Source organism: Coptis chinensis, chromosome 7, assembly GCF_015680905.1.
Source record: "Coptis chinensis isolate HL-2020 chromosome 7, ASM1568090v1, whole genome shotgun sequence".
NCBI classification, from domain to species: domain Eukaryota; kingdom Viridiplantae; phylum Streptophyta; class Magnoliopsida; order Ranunculales; family Ranunculaceae; genus Coptis; species Coptis chinensis.
The window spans coordinates 1185697-1206277 of record NC_141462.1 but is presented as its reverse complement, the minus strand read 5'-3'; the positions used below and the strand labels follow the sequence as shown (position 1 = coordinate 1206277).

Sequence of the window (20581 nt, the reverse complement as noted above, 5' to 3'; positions counted from 1 at the left end):
GAAATTTTCTAAATTATTTTAAATAATATAAAGCTATTTCTAATTTCAATAAAGTGAGAGAGTTTTTTGTAAATTGTTTAAAAATGAGGGAACTTATTAGAAAAATTAAGGGAGGTGGTTCTAAAATCTTAAAATAGAGAGATTAGAAATATACTATTTGGTTGAGAAGTGTGCCTCCTAAATACCCGCCTATCATATATAGTGACGAAGAGATATGTATATTTTTCACTTTTTTATGACGTTTTTGTCCCTATTAAAAATGTTAAATTCCAACTAGCACATGTTAATAGATAAGTAAATATTTAGACTTCTTAGGATAGAAATGTAATTATAAACTATTCTAAAACTTAGTCAACAATAGCTACTACACAATTGCAAACTTGCGTGATACGTACCTTTTGCTAGCACTAGTAAGTAGTAATTGCCCTTCGACCACGGAGATGTAATTAAACAGTTATACAAAAGTGATCTAACTTAAATTGCTTTTTCACATAATGAAAAACATCATAATCTAGCTTGAATTTGTATTGGGTAGAAAACATCTTGAATTTTTTTGTTTTGCTTTAATGGTAAAAAAATATAAAAAATTGTCGTACAATAATTTATGAAAATTGATTATGAGGTTTAAACTAAAATTTATCAATTTGTTGAAAATAGTTCTCATATATTAATTCAGGCTAACTAATTACCCATCAAGTTTTTGGCATTGCTGCCGGGGATTGAAATCATCGAGGTATTGAAAATTTGTCATAATTTCGTGTTTTTTCCCCATAGTTTAGTTGTTTTTAATGGTTTTGTTGTCATAATTTCGAATATGTTATGATTTATATTTGTTTATGTTTGTTGTTGTTGTGATGGTTGTTGAATGGTTTGTTTTGTTGATCGTGTGTGGGTCTGTTGTTAATGATGGTGGCGGATGGGGGTTTTTTTGTTTGATTGCTTATTTGGCTGTGGTTTTAGTCTGTGAGGAAGCTGCTTCCCTCTCTTCATGAGGTGATTGTTGATTTTTCACTTGACTCTAGCTTCTGTCTTGAGGACTAATGAGTAGTACGGAAAATTGACTGAGGTGTTGAGAGAGAAAGCGGGAAAAAGGGCAGGTAGAGTAGAGAAAAGAGGTGTTGAGTCTTTGAAGAGGGAAGAAGATGACTTGGATGGTGTTGCTAATAAGGTAGTAATTGTCCTTCAATTCTTAATATGTGTTTTTTCATCTGTTTGTAGTTTTTGAGGAGTAATAAACCCATTTGTTTTAATTGTTTTGTTGTAGTAGCTGTTTTACGAGGACTATGTTTCAGTTGGTGGGATTCCAATTATGATCTGGACAACAGACAAGCCTTCTAAATGAGATAAGAAATTTCTAGTCGGGGATTAAGGAGTCCAAAATTGACACTTTCAAGTGAATGCCGCGTCTGCCTCCAACATTCTCAAGGAGTGGTGTTACAAAACTCGCACAGACGCAGAAAAGTTGAATGATGGCGACAAGTGGTTCGACACTCTCCTTATTGTTGTGAGTAACAGTGAATCCGGTGAGGTGTTGTAACTTTTCATGTTCCATGGTAATAGAAGGCTTAAATACAGAAATATGCAACGTACTTAGGTCGTATTAACACTTGTATCAACATAGATATTTTTTTTACAAACGTATCAATGTACTATGCCCGATTTCACAAAAATAAATGAGATAAGAAATTTCTAGTCGGAGATTGGGGAGTCCAGAATCGACACTTTCAAGTGAATGATGAAACATGCCATGTCATATGAGAGAGTATGTTATATATATATCAATATAATCTAGTCCACAAGTCTACAACAATTCAACAAATTGTTAACTTCCTATAATGTTAGAAGTCTATATACAAGCCTACAACAATTATATAGTCTATATAATGTTATAAATCTATATACATTATATAGTCTATATACAAGTCTACAACAATTCAACAAATTGTTAACTTCTTATAATGTTATAAGTCTATATACATTATATAGTCTATATACATTTATATAGTTTATATCCAATTTAACAAATTGTTAACTTCCTATAATGTTAACTTCATACAACAAATTATATAGTCTAGTAATACTATATAATTTCCTACAAAAATTTATATAGTCTAGTAATACTATTATAATTTCCTACAACAAATTATATAGTCTAGTAACAAATTACTAGACATTTCCTACACCAAATTATATAATTTACTAACAAATTTCCTAACAAATTATATAGTCTAGTAATACTATTATAATGTTAACTTCCTATAATGTTATATATTATATAATCTATATACAAGTCTACAACAATTCAACAAATTGTTAACTTCCTATAATGTTATAAGTTTATATACATTATATAGAATTATAATATTATATATAACATTATAATATTATATAATATTATATAGGCTTATAAAAGATTAACATTGAAAATAAAAAATTATTTTGTTTTTTTTTAAGTGAAAAATTTATTGATAATGATAATGAGTTTTACAAATAATTATGATAAGCGTGCAACAAGCTACGCCACAAATCCTTTATGAATTTGTGTTTTTTGTTTTTTGTTTTTTGTTATTTATTTATTATTATTATTATTGTTATTGTTGTTGTTGAGGTTTGACCGTTTGTGTAAGAATTGAGAGTGAAAGAAAGGAAGGAGAGCATACGAGTTTGTTATGGGTGATTAGAATTATACAAATTGACCTTGGGCTTTTTGCTATTTGTTTTAGTCTCATCAACCCATAAAACATTCAAATACACATTTGCGTCTATTTAATGGTTTTGAACTCAAAATAAATGATAAATAATAATTTTGTAAGGGCAAAAAGAGAAGTAAAAAAAAGTTGGTTTATTAGAATGTTTTTTATTAGTTTTTTTTTTCATACTATTTTTTTTATTGATAATATTCTTACTATAATTGTGAAAATTTTGGGAGTGTGGTAGTGAAAGTTTACTAAAAAAATTAGGGGTGCGAGTCCTTATAGTTAAAATTTTTTTTTAGACAATTAGTTATGTGATAGTGGAGTTTTTCTAATCTCAGGGGGTGCAACTGTCCCCACACGCACCCCTATATCTATCTATGATTGTGGACAACACTTGCAACGTCGAATATCATCTTTGGCAATCTCGAATACCAACTTTGATTATATTTCGATTTTGTTGCCAGAGATGATCTGGTTCCTTTGGTGATCCAATTATCCACGATGCAATGGTTCATTTTTGTTTTGGTGGAACAGGTTATAATGTTGCATCTATAATTGGCACTATGGTGAGTAGATTATGATTCTACTTCGTCCTGTAATGCGTCTTCTTAAACATACTCTAATAGTCTCGTTTCAGTCGTTTGTGTCTCGGTGCACATGGTCACGATTGCATTAGTGAATATACACAAGTGCCTACAAGGAAGTGAGGAACTACTCAGCTATAAAACAGAACTTCAATGCCTCAGTTGGGGAGTTCTATTTGAAGGTTTCCATTGTTTTATAAAGTCTCTCAACCTTAGCCATGTACAGATTCAAACAAAGCAATTACTTCTCCATCAAGTTGAGGATGTTCCAAATTTTGCTTCTCCGTTTTTCTTTTTTCTTCAAATCTTGGTCACTCGTGCCATGAAATAACTTCTTACTCTTGTAAGCAGGGTAGTCAATGTTAATAGTACTCCTCTGCATAGCTAGTAATTCGCCGTTTAATTCACGAATTATTCACGTATTATAAGGTTTTGTGAATAAAATGAATAAGTCGGCGAAGTTTTGAAAGATGTGGTTTAATTCGCGAATTTCTTGGGCTGGGCTTATTATTGCCGAATTATAATGTCCGGATTATTGAAATTCAAAAAAATAGGCTTTTATATTGGAAGTAGGGGTGCCAACGGGTCGGGTTTTAGTGGTTTCGATTTGGGTTTTACTATTTGCGGTTTTATCGGTTTCGGTTCTCAATGGTTTTAGTATGAGAATTATAGAACCCAACCCAAAACCATAAAAACCCATGGGTTTTTATCGGTTTCGGTTTTAATTCGAGTATTTATTTTTATTATGATTATTAAACAATTTCAATCATTTAAATACTAAAACTTATTTTTATTTTTTTTTTATTTTCCTACATGATAATATTTTATATATAATTAGTGATGTATCAACAATCATATTTACATCAATTTATGAATACGTATCAATCATACACGTTAAAACATTTACTATTCATGTGATAATTTAAACCATATAGAAATTAAAATAATCAAATATCTAACCTTATAATTTTGATTTTTTTTTACGTGCATACACATATATTTGTTTCCTTGTATTAACTCGATCGTATATACGTACAATCACATATATTTGTTACCTTAATATATTTTACGTGCATACACATATATTTGTACACGTGTATTAACTCACATTTTAAATCGAACATGCGAGTACATACGTCTTACAATTACATCTCATCACTAATTTTTAACATGAACACTATATATTGGCTTATAATAAGTGCGTATACCACAATATATCAAGCATGTATATCCTATTTAAATATACACGTGCATAAGTTAATAAATATAAATATATTAGTTAATTCATAATAGATACATTGACATTATTATTAACATCTATGATACACTTGTTTAACGTATAGTTATAAAATATACATTTAACAACACACATTCATTATTATGTTATATCTAACTACTTTAAAGAAAACTGTCTCGTGAACAGTGATATTTTCCTCTTATACCCCTGAACATATTTGGTTATTACAATTTTATTAAAAGGTAAATACGTAAATAAGATATGTTATGGAAGGGTAAGACCGGTATTTGACCGGTAAAATTTAGACGTTTCCCCCTTGATTTAGCACATTATCCTAAGTTTTGCAAATATTTGCAATATTGCCACTGTCCAAAAAGCTGACACGTGGACTCCTCTTTTCGAAATTGAAACATTGCCCTCATTTTTTGTGAACAATTACAACATTACCACTGCCCAAAAAAACAGCCCGCTCACGTGGCGTAGCCACGTGTCAGTTTGCTAGTATATTTAATAGACTTTTACACGTAAAAAATATATTTTATATTATAATGTATGAGTTTGATTATTTTAAATGAAAAATAATACTAAATTTTAAATATCAAAATCATAATAATCGGTTCCGGTTTCGGTTTAGGTACCCACGGATTTTTTACTATTCGGTTTAACGGTTTTCGGTTCGGATTTTACCCAGAAGAATCGAAACATTCGGTTTCGGTTTCGGGTAATCGGTACCCATTGGCACCCCTAATTGGAAGTTGAATTTTGAAAAATTGGAATTTGGAATTGGAAAGTCAAATTATTTAATAGCTTAAAAAACTCGGTCAACCTAAAGAAACTTCTAAATGAGTAGACTTGATAATAAGAACAAAATACTTCTTGAAGACATAGGTAGAAGATATATTCCACCATTTTTTTACTTTTTGAAAGTGCTCATAATGGTTAGAGGAAAAGATCCTCTTTGGCAATTAATATAGGAAGTATTTAAATAGTAAGTAGAACTAAAAATTTCAACTTGGTATTATTTTGTTCATGAATAAAATTTTTAAAAAAGACAAAAGTAAAAAAAAACCCACTATATATCAAATTTTAAATGAAAATATATATAGCCAAAATTTCAAAATAAGGCATTCATATTATACCCGTTTAAAACACGTATATCATATTTTTGCCATTAGCATTTTATTAGACTGAATATTTAAAAGTATTATTGTTAAACATTTCAAATCTTAAGCAAATAATTTCCGTATCGAAATTTTGCCGTCCACGAATTTACTAGCTATGCTCCTCTGCATATGAAATATGAAACGTAGACTTTACAAACATTTCTTCAGCTATTGAAGTCAGTTTGGCTGCTGGAACTTAATTTAGAAATCATAACTTTACAACACAATGGCACGACAGTACAATCATAACCCATCTAACAGTGTTTGCCTTCTGTTATTTGAAGCACCAGCTATTTCCTCATCTGCGTAAACAGCTGGGATGGCGGTTGTCCAGTTCCTGCTGGATTACTACCAAAGCCAGAGAATCCACCACCTCCTTGTTGGTTGGTAAAGCCCCCAAATCCACTACCACCACCTGCGGCTCCTGCAAATCCACCCGCAGAGGCAGCAGCAGCAGCAAAACCCATGGCACCTGAAGCAACACCAGAGAAGCCACCAGCTGTAGAAGCAACACCAGCAAACCCTCCAGTAGTAGCATTGGCAAATCCACCAGATGGAGTACCAGCATTTGCGAACCCACCAGATGGAGTACCAGCATTTGCCCCACCAGATGGAGTACCAGCATTTGCAAACCCACCACTGCCAAATCCACTTGCAGATGCAAAACCAGTCCCTGGTAAACTTGTGCCCAGCTGTCTTGATTGTCCAAAAGCACCAAGTACTGATCCTAGTGCTTGCTGCCCAGGACCAATCTGAGCTGGCTGCCCAAAAAAACTTTTTGTAGGCTCAGGGACAGTGAAGTGACTAGAGAATGCACTCATGTTCGCTGGTTGAGAAGGCTGCTGTAGACTGAAAGATGCAGGCCGAAACAGCTCCCCACTGGGTACTGTCAAATTAAATGGAGAACTTGCTGGGTTTGCTGCAGTATTCGGAAACGTAAGACCAAATGGATTGGATTTTGGCGCAGCTGACGTGGGAGCAGCTCCAAGTTCAAAACCACCAAGACTTCCCAAGCTCAAGTTAGCAGTCGGGTCAGAAGCTTCCTCCTCCATTTCGTCCTCCTGAGTAGCAGTAAGATCTGGACTTCCATTCTTCCTATCAGTTGCAACAATAGTAGTCGAAACATCTGCTAATAATCAAATAAGTTCAGCAAATAACATTTTTGTTCAACAATGAAAATCACGAGATATATACATATTATAATAGCAAACTCAATGATAAGCAAATTGGGCTGGTTTCCAGATGTCAACCCCCCAGTCATAACTTTTACCTGCAGGTGCTGGTGCTACAGCTGTTTCAGGACTAAAATTAAATTTGCCACTCTGAGGCTCGGGCTGTGAAGTGGTATCGACATCAAACTTTGTACTTAATCCACTGATAGTAGGCTTAGGTTCCATAGGTGGAATCACGGGCTTAAGCTCAGTAGGTTGAACCTCTAACTTTACATTTGTAGATGGATGAACCTGTTGATTTGTAGCTTGCGAGGAGAAGGGACTAGGAGAAACATGGGAGGGAGTGGAATGGGATGAAGTTGAATGAGAGGATGCTGATGGGAATTTTTTATTAGCATCTATAGAGGGGTTAATAGTGGCTTCAGATTTTACAGAGAACATAGGAGATGAAGAGGATGATAGATTTGATGGGGCGGATGTTTTGCGCAATGATACTCCTGGTTGGGCTTCGTTGTTGATAGGTTGGGAACACTTTTCATGAGAACTGACAGCAGGTGAGCTGAACAGACTGAATTGTGAGTTGAGACTCTTAACAGGTACAGTGACTGAATCTTCTTGACTGACTTCTGGGCAATTCATTGAACTAGATTTTGCTTTTGCCTGAGCAGTATCTCCATGATTGACATTAGACAGCTTGCTCACTGACGATTCATTTGGTGATGCCAGTATCTGTGAAGGCACATGTATGGTAGTTGAGGATGTTTGATTTGATGAACTCTCTAGAGGCAACTTTGATGTTGCATTTGAAAATGATATTGGCTGGACCTGGGAATACTCCAATTGGTTGGCACGACCCATTCCAATGGTTGACCTGTCTGAAACCAAGCCGAAAGTCCCCGGTTTGTTGATCTGAACTTCGGATGGAGATGATCTTGAATCCAATACCAACGATGAAGATGGAAGATTGCTTCTCTGAGTTACTTGCATTACAGAAGATTTTAGAGACTGTGATGTCCCAGAAAGGTTATTAGACCATTTGAATGACGTTGGGGAGTTCTGCTTTGAGGCTTTACTAAGATTATCTACAACAAAAGTAAGTGTAAGGAATAATGTTGCAAGAAAATAGTAAAAAATCCAACCAAAATAGTGTCTACATCAGACGGGCAAATACCTTGTTCAGCCTGAAGCTGGAATCTGCTAGACTGATTACTGTTCACATACGAATGCAAGGACGGTGACTGCTTCAAACCTTCTTTATTTATCATCAAAGGTGATTTATTTGCAGTCGGCTTTGAGTGTTCTTCTTGCAGCAACATCCTCTTAACAGTTGTTTTTGGAGGCTCAAAACTAGCCCAGCTCTATTCATCCAAAACCATTTATTAATAAGTAATAATAATAAAACGATCTTGATAATAATCTTAACTACGAAAAACACTAGACAGTCCCGTAGGTGTTAGACGGTGCCTTGCCAACTCGCCCAGGCCTCTAAATGTTAAGAGAATTGCCTGGGATGACTAGGCTCGGGGGTGCAACTAGGTCAGATTAATACAACTAGATTAGTAGTAGCCAAGGGTATGGTCTAGACTCTAGACTATCTCCAGTGAACAAGAAGAGAGGGGAGAGGGAGCTAGCCAGCTAGGCGTAGTACTTGCTGGTGAAGTTAGTATGACAAAAGGATGGTGGTGGTGAAGAAGATGTCAAGTAAAAGTTCGGGACTTACTTGGGGAATGGTTGGAGAAGCATTCAGTGTGGATAATGTTCTAGAGCCTAGGTGAAGGACTGAAGGTGCTAGAAATGTTGAAGTAAGAGAAATTCACAAATGAGACTGTCTTAAATGAGGACATGGAAGAGGACGGAGAGGAGGGGCATGAGTTTCAGTTCGATGAAATTAGTCTTGGAGGGGTATGGTGAAGAAGACCTAATTCACTAGTTCATATTTCTAATTGTGTTTTAAACTACGAGAGATGTTTGGTTGGAAAAATGTTGTGCCCTCTTAAGAAATACTTTGACTAGTTCATATTTCTATTTGTCTTTGAATGTGGAGTTATGTGATATGTTTGGGTGGGGAATTCGAATGCATACATAGGAAGTAAAGTTCGATTATTTCATCTCTTATAGTATATAGTCTAGCGCCTAGCTGGCCTAGGTGTACTCCTTCCTCTCGCCTTCTGCTTAGTTGGGATAAAAGATAATAACTGGTCCAGCAATTAAAGCAACAACCCCCCTCTCCCCCGCTCAAGCACACACAAACAAACAAAAACTAGCGCAATGCACAAGTAAATAGTACAAGAATTGCTACCCACTTACCCGATCTAATGAGACTCTCCTCCTCGCAGTTTCTGGTTCAAAACTCTTCACAACACTCGATGGGTTTCTCCAAGACTGCTCTTTAATGGCAGAACTAGCTGAAGAAAATGGGACTTTATTGAGTGATTCTGGGCTATGGACAACCTTTTTCACATCCGGAGATTTGAAAGAGTCACCATCATAGGCAAGGCCAATAGAGTCGAACAACTCTTTTGCTATAAGCTTCCGCTTCGCAGAGGGTGACTCTATATTTAGCACAGACATCTGTTTAGTCAGGCATTCAGAAAGTTGCTCCGCAGCTGCTAATTGTGAGCTCATCGTGTTATACAATCTACTGAAGGCTTGAGTTCGTCTGCAATTAAGAATATTGTAACATTAAAAAGTATCTTCCCTAAAATATTCCCTAAAGCACTTTATCTCAATTTTACCTTCAGCAATCCTGTGCATGATCACCACATGACACAACATACAGAAAACTGGGTACTATGACAAATCTGCCTGGAAATGACTTCTATGCATAACCCGAAAGAAAAAGAGTAGCAACTTAAGAAACTCCAACAAGTAAACATATATTTGTACCTTGAAGGGTTTGAGCCACCGCGTAACACCCTTCTACCGATGGAATCTCCACCACTGTCACTGAATCTATTGAGCTCAAGCGTATTGAAATGTCTTTCCAATTCTACGAGTTGATTTGTCAAATCCTGGAAGCGGGCGAGAAAGAGATTAATACAATAGAATGCTCAAATAGAAAAAGGTAATCGTCAGCTCTTGAAGCAGGAAAAAAACGTTATACCTGGTTTACTTTTAAGATTTGTCTTCTTTTCAGTTCAAGTTCAGGAGTTAACTTCTGACGGTTCCAAAGGTCCCAATACTGAGTATCAGAAGCTTGCTTAACAATGCCTTCCATATAAATTCTTCTCGCCAATACTAAAAACAAGAAGAAAAAAAGCCCAAGCATGGTCACTACTGACAAGGTCATACCAACACAAAAAAATGAATACAAGAAAAGCTCCAGATGTGATCAGAACACAGTTCTTGTGTCCCATGATTAAGTTATGAAGCAGATTTCTCTACTCTAAATTAATGAAATTAAAATCCCCAATTTAAAAAATGGGGTTATTTAGGTTTTGGGCCTCCTAATAATGCCACATTTGAGCTTTGGTACGAAAAGATCGTTTAGTAGGTTTGGGTCCTCCTGACTAACAGTTGACTGAGTCGACCGTATCTGGGCTGTTAGATACTTCTGAATACCCAACCCACCCTTATGTGAGCAAAATCAAAATATTAGTCCTACTATATATACATTCGTTTAGCTTTTGGTCCCTCCATATAGATTTATAATTAGCTTCTGGTCCTTCCGCCAATAATGGAAAACATCAAACATAAAAGTTCTTTACCTAAGGTGCAACTACGATTACAACACTACTTCAACCCATCTCCTTTCCCTTTACTTCTTTCTATCGATTCTGTTTTTCATCAACAACCTTACTCATAGGCAGTAGGATATGACAGTTGGAAATTTTTCGAACTTGCAACGGCTAGTTCACAGTAGGTTTTGGTCTTCCTCCTGTTAGTCTTCCTCCTATAGTTTTCTATATGCCTATAATAGCTCACAACTTGACTTGCACATGAGAAGCTCTAAAAGTGGTGGGAACGAGGATTGGTGGAAATGGTGTTGTATCATTGTTGCACCCAAGGTAAAGAAGTAATAAGTTTGATGTTGTCTATTAATGGCGGAAGGACCAAAAGCTAAATGAATGTATTTATAGAAGAATAGTAAAATTATATTATTGCTAACGAATAAGAGTAAGTTGGGTATTCAGAAAAACACAACAGCCTAGAAACGGTCAACAGGGTCAACTGTTAATCAGGAGGACAAAAATCTAATAAACAATCTTTTGTGTACCAAAAATCAAATATGACATTATTGGGAAGACCAAAACCTAAATAACGCTAAAAGATTGGGGATTTTATAACTGAAGTCCACTCAAGATCACCACCAGTAAAATCTTTGTGAACTCTACTAAACAAGTATGTCAAATTACTACAATATTAAAAGCCAGATAGGCTATGGAAAGAACTGAATATCGGCAATTTGTGTCCGCTTTCCATGGCAATAACAAATAGGATAACTGGAGCTATTTAGGCACAGCCACTAATAAAGCTCAATAAATTGATACAGAACACAAGTATAAATTGACCAAGAATCACAAGATCCACTATATGTACAACTTCAGCTAATCAGACTCTGAAGCACGTCATGTCTAGACAAACTACTTTCCAATTAGAAATTTAAAACTATTACTAAAAGAACTCCAATCCATTTGGAGATGTTATTTCCAAAGTTTGAAGCTGTTATTTGGAAATTATGATACGTCCATTTGGCATGCTACAAATGAGCAATATCAGAATTATTCGTTTTATTGTTATGGGATGAGAAACGTGTCCTTGGTATTGTAAATTTGATTCTGTTAGACGATATTTTCACTTTTCTAGGGCAGTATTCTGAAACACCCAAGTAAGGCATGTTTCTCTTGTTGTGTTGATGGGTTTGTATAGTCCTCTCTTACCTGGAAGCTTTTCTTCTGGGGAAGGGCAGCAAACGACAACTGACTTAAGGGGAAGCCACCTAAATGAGATGTCTGAAGGTGTGTTTTTCAAGGTATTGAGAGACACTCAGTTTGGTAGGTTCACCATTGATGTTTACTTCTGTTCTTGTATTGTCTTTCAGATGTTAATTTCTCTTCTTCTTTTTCCCTTTAATATTAATATAGTCGTATAGTATATATATATATATGTTCCCTCTCTCATTTCCAATGTACTAAACTATATTTATTGTAAAACTATATGTACTATATATATAAAGCTTGTCCGACCATTGCATATGAAAATTTCAAGTGCATCCATCAACTTATACCCTAAAACTTTTGGTGCTTCATGCTACAAATACCAACTTAAACATCAACAAATATTCTATGCAAACATCGTTCTTTCAGCAGTTTATTTATATGAACGATAATGCATATTTCAATTTTCTCAACATAATAGGAGCCAATACAGAAGAAATCTACAACAGCTATTTTATTCAAAATCAAAATACCTTGTATGGTTTGATCTAGAAGATGCTGGACGCCCTCCAGCTGTTCCTCCACCTTGTTCTACAAAGTTCAGAGACCAGTGAGTTTTGATGCTCAAACGTGACTATTTTTTTATTGTTCTTGTTTTTTGAAGACCTAGCCAAGAAAAAAAAAACAAGAATAACAGCAACAAAGAACAGGACTATAGGGGATACATGATGAATATGCAGCAAACTAAGCAAAACAAGAGACAGAATACTGTCTTGTGAGATGCAGACACATGGTTTGAAGGTAAAAGTAAAGGAACATTTTTCGAAGGCTCAAAGCCTATGTTTAGTCCTTTAGCATGTTCTAAATACAGAAGGGAAAAGAAAACTGCACTCGGAATTCACACCATGTTAGCATAAACAGATGACACTGTAGAAGTGTAGAGGCATACAACTTAGCAAATAAAGCATATGTGTGTGACAGAGTGAAAGCTATATCTATTTACAAGTTGGAAAACATAATATAAAGCAGAACAAGAATGGAGCAAAGAAGTTTAAATATAGAATATTACTTTCCAAACTCTGCCTCTATCTGCAAGATTCTCCAGGTCCTGCTCTACTCCTAAAACTGAATCTTTTTGGAAAAGCATGCAGGCATCCCTGAAACCACCATCTCCTTCAATGTCTGCCAACAGGGTATCCAGTTCCTTGGCCATCTCATTGACCTGAAACAGAGCAAAATACTAGCTAAGTGAAAAGGGAAATATCTATGTTAATATGGTAATCAACTAACTCCATAAATTAAACTGATCATGAATTAAGGCAAGCTATTGTTGAGAACATTTAAATTTGTGAATATGATTGTTGACATAAATGAAGTATTTTTGGTGGTTTTTGCAATAAGAAAATTTTCAGCGCGCCTCAAAAGGATAAAAAAATCAAATCAAATAAGAATCTTATTTGTATTTTGACAGTTATCTCTTATTAAACTGAAACACGGTGAAGCAAAAGAAACCGACTTTAGTTGTCAAATGTTCATCAATTAAACAATACAGAAAAGTTTGTTGTTCCTTTTCCTCTAAATAACATAAGAAAGTGCAAAATATAAATGTGAATTACTAGAAATACAATGTATTGTTTAGGCTTGTACCAGTGCCACTCTTTTCAAAAAACGTAAACTGAAGAAAGATAACCATTAACGAAAACAAATTTTATGCATAACATTGGTACAATGAGCAAAAGATAGGCGGATACATTACATTGCCAAAGTTCTTTGATAACCCTCGTTCCAAGGCTGTCCCACGGGAGGACTGCGAATTCTTAAGATTTTCCTGGGAAGGCTGCAACTTAAATTTCGGTAAAATATTAGATGCAGAGTCTCCATATGGTGAAACCTGCGAGCTACTTATACCCAGTTCTAATTCCAACTTTGCTGCCCCCACAGGATATTTCTGTCCTTCAGTATGAGTGGATTTACCAGAAGTATGGACTGGAAATTTGAGGACAGCATTTGGGTCCTTTATGTTTGAGATGTTACCATATCGAATCTCAGAAGAACTTTGGCTTCCAGTGACCTGACCAGTATTTCCCATTCTTGAACCAGTATGTTGAACTCTATTGACTTCACTAGAAGCTGTTCTAGATTTGAACGCATCTGAGGGTGAGAGTTTATGGCTGGATTGTGAACCAAACGACGCACTCTGAGAGCCATCTCTTTGAAGGTTTCTAGAAAAATCATTACTAAACACGTCACTACCCAGTGAATCCTTATAACTTGATTGGACGGTGCTTGGAATATTTTCACTTAAAGAATTAGTCCCCACAACATTTGGTGAAGCAAACACAGTTTTCTGAGTTTCCAACTTGCTGGAATCTTTAAACACATCAATTTCGGAAAGCAGTAATTTTTCAGATGACTTCTGTAAACCTGAACTTGGCCTTCCAGAAATCAATGATTGTGGACCAGTATAAGCCAAATCACAAAAAGTTATTGATTCCTGTTTTGAAGAGAGTGGCTGCAACATTCCTTTATTCTCAGCAGCCAAACCAAACAGCTTGCTGAAGTTAGTACCTGTTTCCTTGTTAGATAGATCAACATGTGATGACGTCTTTGAAAAGTCATTAAGCTCAGTTACTTGGAGTTCACTTTCTTTCAAAATGTTACCACCTCCTTTTGTCTGAAGTTCCTCTTGGCTCTTTTGAGGTGACTTGACATATAAAACTGTCCCTTTCTCTCTGTCTTCCTCAAACCTTGAAGAGGTCTTGGAAGTATCACATGCAACAGGCAAGACAGGCAAAGAATCATCTTCCCCATCAGAAAGGGTAGATGCAGTCTTGGGAGAGTCAGGAATTTCTTCAACTCTACAAAACAGAATGACTCAAGGACAGTCAAAATATAAATATATAAAATAACAGCCTTTCTCTTAAACGAACATTCGTCGGAAGCTTATATAGTGTCTTCATAAGCTTATACAGTGTCGTCCGTTAAACAAGTTAATAAGCCGTAAACTAAAAGGTTTTGGGACGACACTGTATAAGCTTATGAAGACACTTATAAGCTTTCGACGAACATGTCATGTCCGTTTAAGAGAAAGCATGTATAAAATAATAGCATCACTACAGTACGCACGAAACTTCAGTGCCTTTACTGAGCAACTCTTCATAAATATGTATATCGGCATATATAAGATGATAACAATAACATATAGACGACTCACCCTGCAACATAGAACATTAAAAGCTTCCCATCAAGAGTGAGACACAGCAAAATGCAATATGGAGAAAGTTCTTTATGTTCAACGCCAATCATGACTTCAACTTTCTCATACAAGGATACCTTATCAAGACCAAATCCCATAACCAAATTATCCTCTTCGTCATCTGGACCAAAACAAATATATTTAAGTAATATTTAAGGAAAAATGGAAATGAAAATGCTCCAGTATCTTGATAAAAAAGATACCCTTCTCCTACGTAAGCATCTTAAATGAGTTTGAACAACCATATATGCTATATATTATACGCTCAAATTCAGTGGTCAATGTGTCGGATCACCTCGCTATTAGTGTGATCTTTTGGTGTTTCAGATAATTCCATATCGTCCATGAAATACATTGTCAAAATTGCATGTATCAGCTGTATCCCCTTTAGAATGACTCGATTTTTTACTGTCAAGGAGCATGTTGAAATATCGCTTCAACTGGAAGAACATACAAAGGTAAGGGCTTCTTTACTGCGTCAAAATTTTCACTACATTTATCGCCTAAAACTAACCATTACTGTCAAGGACTCAAGGCTTCTTTATTGTTGTTGTGTTGACATGATAAAGTTTTCAAGAAGATGGTGAGCCATTCCTTATACTACCCTGTTATAGGTTTTAAATATTTGTAGATCTTTCCATCCCCACCAACTTGTGAGAAGATTTTGTACCATCAAATTTCTTTACCAGTCAAAAGGGATCAATATTGGCATAAATTGAATGTCAAATGGTATCAAGTTATCAGCCATAACCACTAATTAGTAACGAATGACCTTATCCAGAAACTTAAATCAATAATGAGCACAAGCATTAGGATATATATAGGAGACAATCCTAATTCATAACAAATCGATAAGAAATTTGTAAGTTTATACATAGTTTAATAACATAAAAACAGATGCCAGTTACTTTAAATCCTTCAATAAAATTTTGACCTTGAAGCCCGATCCTTGGGAGCCAACGGTCTTCTTGAACAAGCTCAACAAGTGCAGCTTCGTCTTGCTCATCATCTAAAGACCAACCAAACAAAACAATATGTTGATCTCTGTTTTTTCTATTGGCAACTAGTGCAAGCTCCCTGCCATAAGAAGAATTAGATATGAGAAATAAACTACTCAACTAGCTAGTGACCTAGTGTAAAACTGTAAATGATACCAAGTCTACTTATCAAATGCAAATTCTTATATTAGATTCCAGATCCATCTTCCTACATCGAACTGGATATGAACACTAATCAAGATCCCTTAATTACTACTAACAAGATTCATAAAATAATCAGACAATGGGATCACATTGCAATTGCCTTGATGAATTATTTGCTGATGAAAACCACAACCGCATCAACAATGGGTTGTGTAAATTTATAAAGCCAAATAGGCTCCACATAAGAGCCACATGTGTTTTCGAGTTTTGACACAATGGCTCTAATGGGTAAAAAAACACATCCAAGAGCAAACCAATGGAATCTTTCTGCAAAACGAGCAAAAACAAGTGGTGTTGGCTTCCCATTGGTTTAAAATAATGAGAATGAAAAACTTGTGGAGTCCCATTTTTTGAAGTAGATGGTAGGTAGAACTGATGGGGTTTTAAAATGTGTAAACCTATGTTCAATTTTAAACAATCATTTAAACAATTTTAAGTGAAAAGTCATTTTCCACTTTCATATTGCCAGAGGTTTTTTAGAGAGAATTGTGTAAATTTAGACTAAAAGTGTTTTAAACATCCTCATTGGTGATGCTCTAGCATATCTCCAGAAACTCTCAGAACGGATTACTTAACCTGAAACTGTTCTGGTTTGCACTCAGTAATACATGACAAGCAAATCCTTTTAAAGCAGGCACACCACTTTCAGAATACAAGAAAAAATGACAGATATGAGCCTCACTAAAAAAGGTAAATAAGCAGTTACTATTGTAAAGTAGAAGTATGCCACGATGAAATTCATCAGAGATGATGATACCATTTTAGTCATACCTGTGCTCCAAATAGTTCATGAACAAATGTGGTCCAGATCCAAAGGGCATCATATCATCATCAATGGCTGCAAATGCTCTATCAAATGATAAGACAACTGGCTTTGATGAAACCTACAGAAAAATTATTTTCTAATTCAGAACCCAGCCTTCATTATGAGCAAAAATATGCAAATTTTGACATGTGATTGCCCCATAGATTTAAAACATTCTATCTTTCTAAATATCAATAGGTGTAATACACACTATGTGATGATTGGTTGCAAGCGTATAACAAGACAAAAGGAGGGGATATGGGGAAGGGAGGAGAGAAGGACGGAAGGAGATTGAAAGCTATGGATTTTCAACGAGAATCATATATAATAAGTCTTATTTTCAATTATAACTCCTCCAGTGTCAATATAGTGGAACGTGAGGTCATCACCAGGTTAGGTATCTTGTAATCAAACAGAGTATTCTCAATGCAACTCCAGAAAGGGCAAAAAGAAGAGTTCCTTTCAACAAAGTTATATTTCTTCATATTCAGTCCTACTTCAAATAGAAAAAGGCATGCGACTTTCGCTCGTTTTTCTTCTTTTTCTTTTTCCTTGCTACAATTAACTTCAAAAGATAATAAGAATCATATTATATACCTCCTCCTTAATAATCAGATGAGATGAAGATCCAGTTTTGATGAACTAACCTCTGAAATTTTTCCATCTTTACTAGAAATTATCTGGATAAGATAGCCGTCCTCCTTGCCATCTTCAGTTACCAGAACACATCCTAGAACAATACAATCTTCACGAACCCAGTTGATCGAATCCACTGAAACAATTCCACACGAACACTTTTAATTGTACAACAAACAGATCGACACTATTTGTCATATGCATGTGAAGATACAACAATTCACAAAAAACAACAATGAGCATTTCCTGCCTCTTCCTTTTCTAAAACTCTGCTTTTATTGGAGGAAAATGCATCTTTCAAACGACTGGGGACATGCTGTTCGAACGTTACGTTTATCACTATCATGCTAATACATGATTCAAGTTCACCGTTTGAAGCTTCGAATCACGTTTTTTTTACATTAAAATAACAATAATACCAGGAAAAAAAAAAGGAAAGCTGGAAAAAAATATTAAGTCAATCCTCTCAAGAAAACACAAACATGTGTACTTGAACTGAAATAAGTTGTTACTTCAAAACCAATGTCCAGACATTCCAAGATACATATTACCGTTAGATGGACACATCCAGTAAGATCCTGAGCCTTCTCTAAAGAGTTACAAGGAACAGATACTACTATGACCAAAGGATGGTTGAGAAAAAAATTGATAACCTTACAATTCTTATAAAGTTTTATGAATTGCATTATAAAAAATAAAGTATATTACATAAAAGAACGAGAAACAAAAGATATATTTCATCCAACTAAATAGGAAAACTAAGAAATAATATTGTTGAAACATCTAATAGGCAATGTACCTTTAACGGTGCATTTTGAATCAGTGTCTCCAACACATGAGCTTAACGGTATGGACAATGTGAAGCGTTCCCTGAATCGCGATGAAAAGATGCTTAAGTAATTTGTCTTTGCAACAGCAATACAATTGCCTTCAGTACTCCAGTCAACTATGAGGAGAGCCCCAAGTTAGAATGAGCAAATAAACAAAATCCTGTATTACATTGAACGAATGAAATTGAGAAGATAGAACTACACAAGTTGTTTACTGAGAACATGCAATAGTTGTCCTTGGGCAATTTTACGAAAGAATAACGCTGTTACCCTAGGCGTTGAAGTCTGAAAGATTGGATTTGAAACTGTATTGGGCAAGCTATTTGGTGAAGAAAAATGAGATTTGTTGTAGAAGAGAACTTTCAACGTATAATACTAAAGAGTAAGGGCAAAGACTTCAATTCCTTTTTGGCCCGTAAACTACAGTCTATTCACAAACTAGGCTTTTAGATTTTTCTTTTCCCCATAGTTTTTTAATTATTTATCGTGTCTCTCAACTATTATGTTTCTCATATCTTAATCTACTGCAATTAAAGAGAAAAAACGAAATATGGATATCAAAACAAAGGGGCAGCTATGAAAATGACATTACTTCATAACATTCATCACTAACACAAAAAATGCCGATAAACACATCTAAACAGTGCAAAACTAACCAGCATCAACATTGTCCATGACTTCCTTAAGAGGAATATCAAGATCTCCATGGTAAAGCTTGCCATTCCTTGACAGTACTACAAATGAAGTCTTTGATTTCTTTTTCCTCCACCGAAAATCCCTCACATAGCTAGATTCATCAATCGAACACGAATATAACGGTTCTTGTTCCTTCACAATCACAAAAACACAAAAACAATTACCACAAAATCCAAAACAACAACCACAACAGCAAATTCAAAATTTCAACAACATTATACCTTATTCAAAAGCGACTCAATCTCAAAAAAGTAAATCTTCGCACCAACACAAGCCGCCAATGTCGAACAATCTCTCGACACAGCTACAATATTCACTCTACCAATTTGTACATTAACAACACTCATTTCCTCAATACAACATCCCTTTCTCTCTTTCGCCCCTTGGATAACATCCTTAGTTCTCACCACATAAAACCCTAACAAATTGCAATTCAATTAATAAGATAAAACCCTAATTCACAATAAATAAATAAAAATTACAAAAATTACCTTGAGAATGAGCTAGAAATAAAACCGGAGGGCTTTCTGATACTGCTAATGGATGTGTTGGTGGGTTTTGAAGATCAAAACTGAAAGGTTGAGGTTTTAAAGGAATGGAATGACCAATTTTTTTGAAAAACAAATCTTCTAATTCTTTTAAGTCTCCTTCTACTTCTTCATCTAATTGGATGATACTCTTTTCTTCTTCTTTCGTTTCTGTCATTGGAATTGAAATCTGATGTGTTTAATTTTGGGATTTGAAGAATTAGGGTTTTGAAGAATTGGGCGGGAAGAGTGAAGAGAAAATGTTTTGGGTTTGCTTATTTATAGCAATTCTTCAAAATATCGTGAATTGAAATATCACGATAATTTTGGAATTGAATTGAATTTATCGTAATATTATTATCACTAGTAATAACTAATAAGTAATTTCCCTTCTAATTTGAATTGCTTTTTCGCATAATGAAAAACAGCATAATCTAGCTTGAATTTGTATTGGGCAGAAAACATCTTGAATTTTTTTAGTTTTGCTTTGATAGTAAACCAAAAAAAAAAAAAAAATTGTCGTACAATAATTTATGAAATTTGATTAGGAGGTTTACTTAAATTTATCCTACAATTTATATGTGAAAAGTTTCAACTAAAAATTTTTCACTTGCAGGCCTCAAAATAGAGGGCCACATCACCATTTTAAAGGTTAGGTTGAAGGGAGAGACTTTGGTAGGAAGGACCTCTAAATCATGGGTTCTCCACGCGAACCTTTATAATCAAAAATTAAAATCCCAGGGCAATATTATGAAAATTACCAAATCGAGCTTCTAAAGACCATTTCTTTTTAAGTCGCGAAAACGGATGACATTGATAATTTGGAGGAGATTAAATCTTAAATTCCCAACTTGCAATCTCAAACCATTTTTCAAGTACATAGTCAAGAGCCTATAAAAA

The 20581-nt window shown here is 34.9% G+C and overlaps 1 protein-coding gene and 1 long non-coding RNA gene across 3 annotated transcripts; one reads left to right on the top strand and one right to left on the bottom strand.

Moving 5' to 3' along the window:
* Positions 1 to 261: 261 nt before the first annotated feature.
* On the top strand, positions 262 to 1695 carry LOC147485042 (uncharacterized). The gene is made up of 2 exons (XR_015203001.1): positions 262 to 1168; positions 1265 to 1695. It is a non-coding gene; the product is annotated as an uncharacterized LOC147485042 (long non-coding RNA).
* Positions 1696 to 5679: 3984 nt separating this feature from the next.
* On the bottom strand, positions 5680 to 19945 carry LNO1 (Nuclear pore complex protein). Of its 2 annotated transcripts, none has more exons than XM_086571001.1 (17): positions 19646 to 19945; positions 19376 to 19572; positions 19115 to 19286; positions 18428 to 18574; positions 17640 to 17764; positions 16959 to 17071; positions 15920 to 16062; positions 14944 to 15106; positions 13486 to 14587; positions 12799 to 12951; positions 12263 to 12320; positions 9956 to 10089; positions 9739 to 9863; positions 9160 to 9511; positions 8024 to 8210; positions 6951 to 7934; positions 5680 to 6809 (listed from the first exon to the last, which is right to left on the bottom strand). In XM_086571001.1, the coding sequence occupies exons 1-17, from the start codon at positions 19857 to 19859 to the stop codon at positions 5971 to 5973; spliced, it is 5208 nt and encodes a 1735-aa protein (XP_086427127.1). In that variant the 5' UTR covers positions 19860 to 19945; the 3' UTR covers positions 5680 to 5970. The 2 variants fall into 2 exon arrangements, with proteins under 2 accessions (XP_086427127.1, XP_086427128.1); XM_086571002.1 differs by having other exon boundaries at positions 5680 to 6806.
* Between the last annotated feature and the right edge of the window lie 636 nt (positions 19946 to 20581).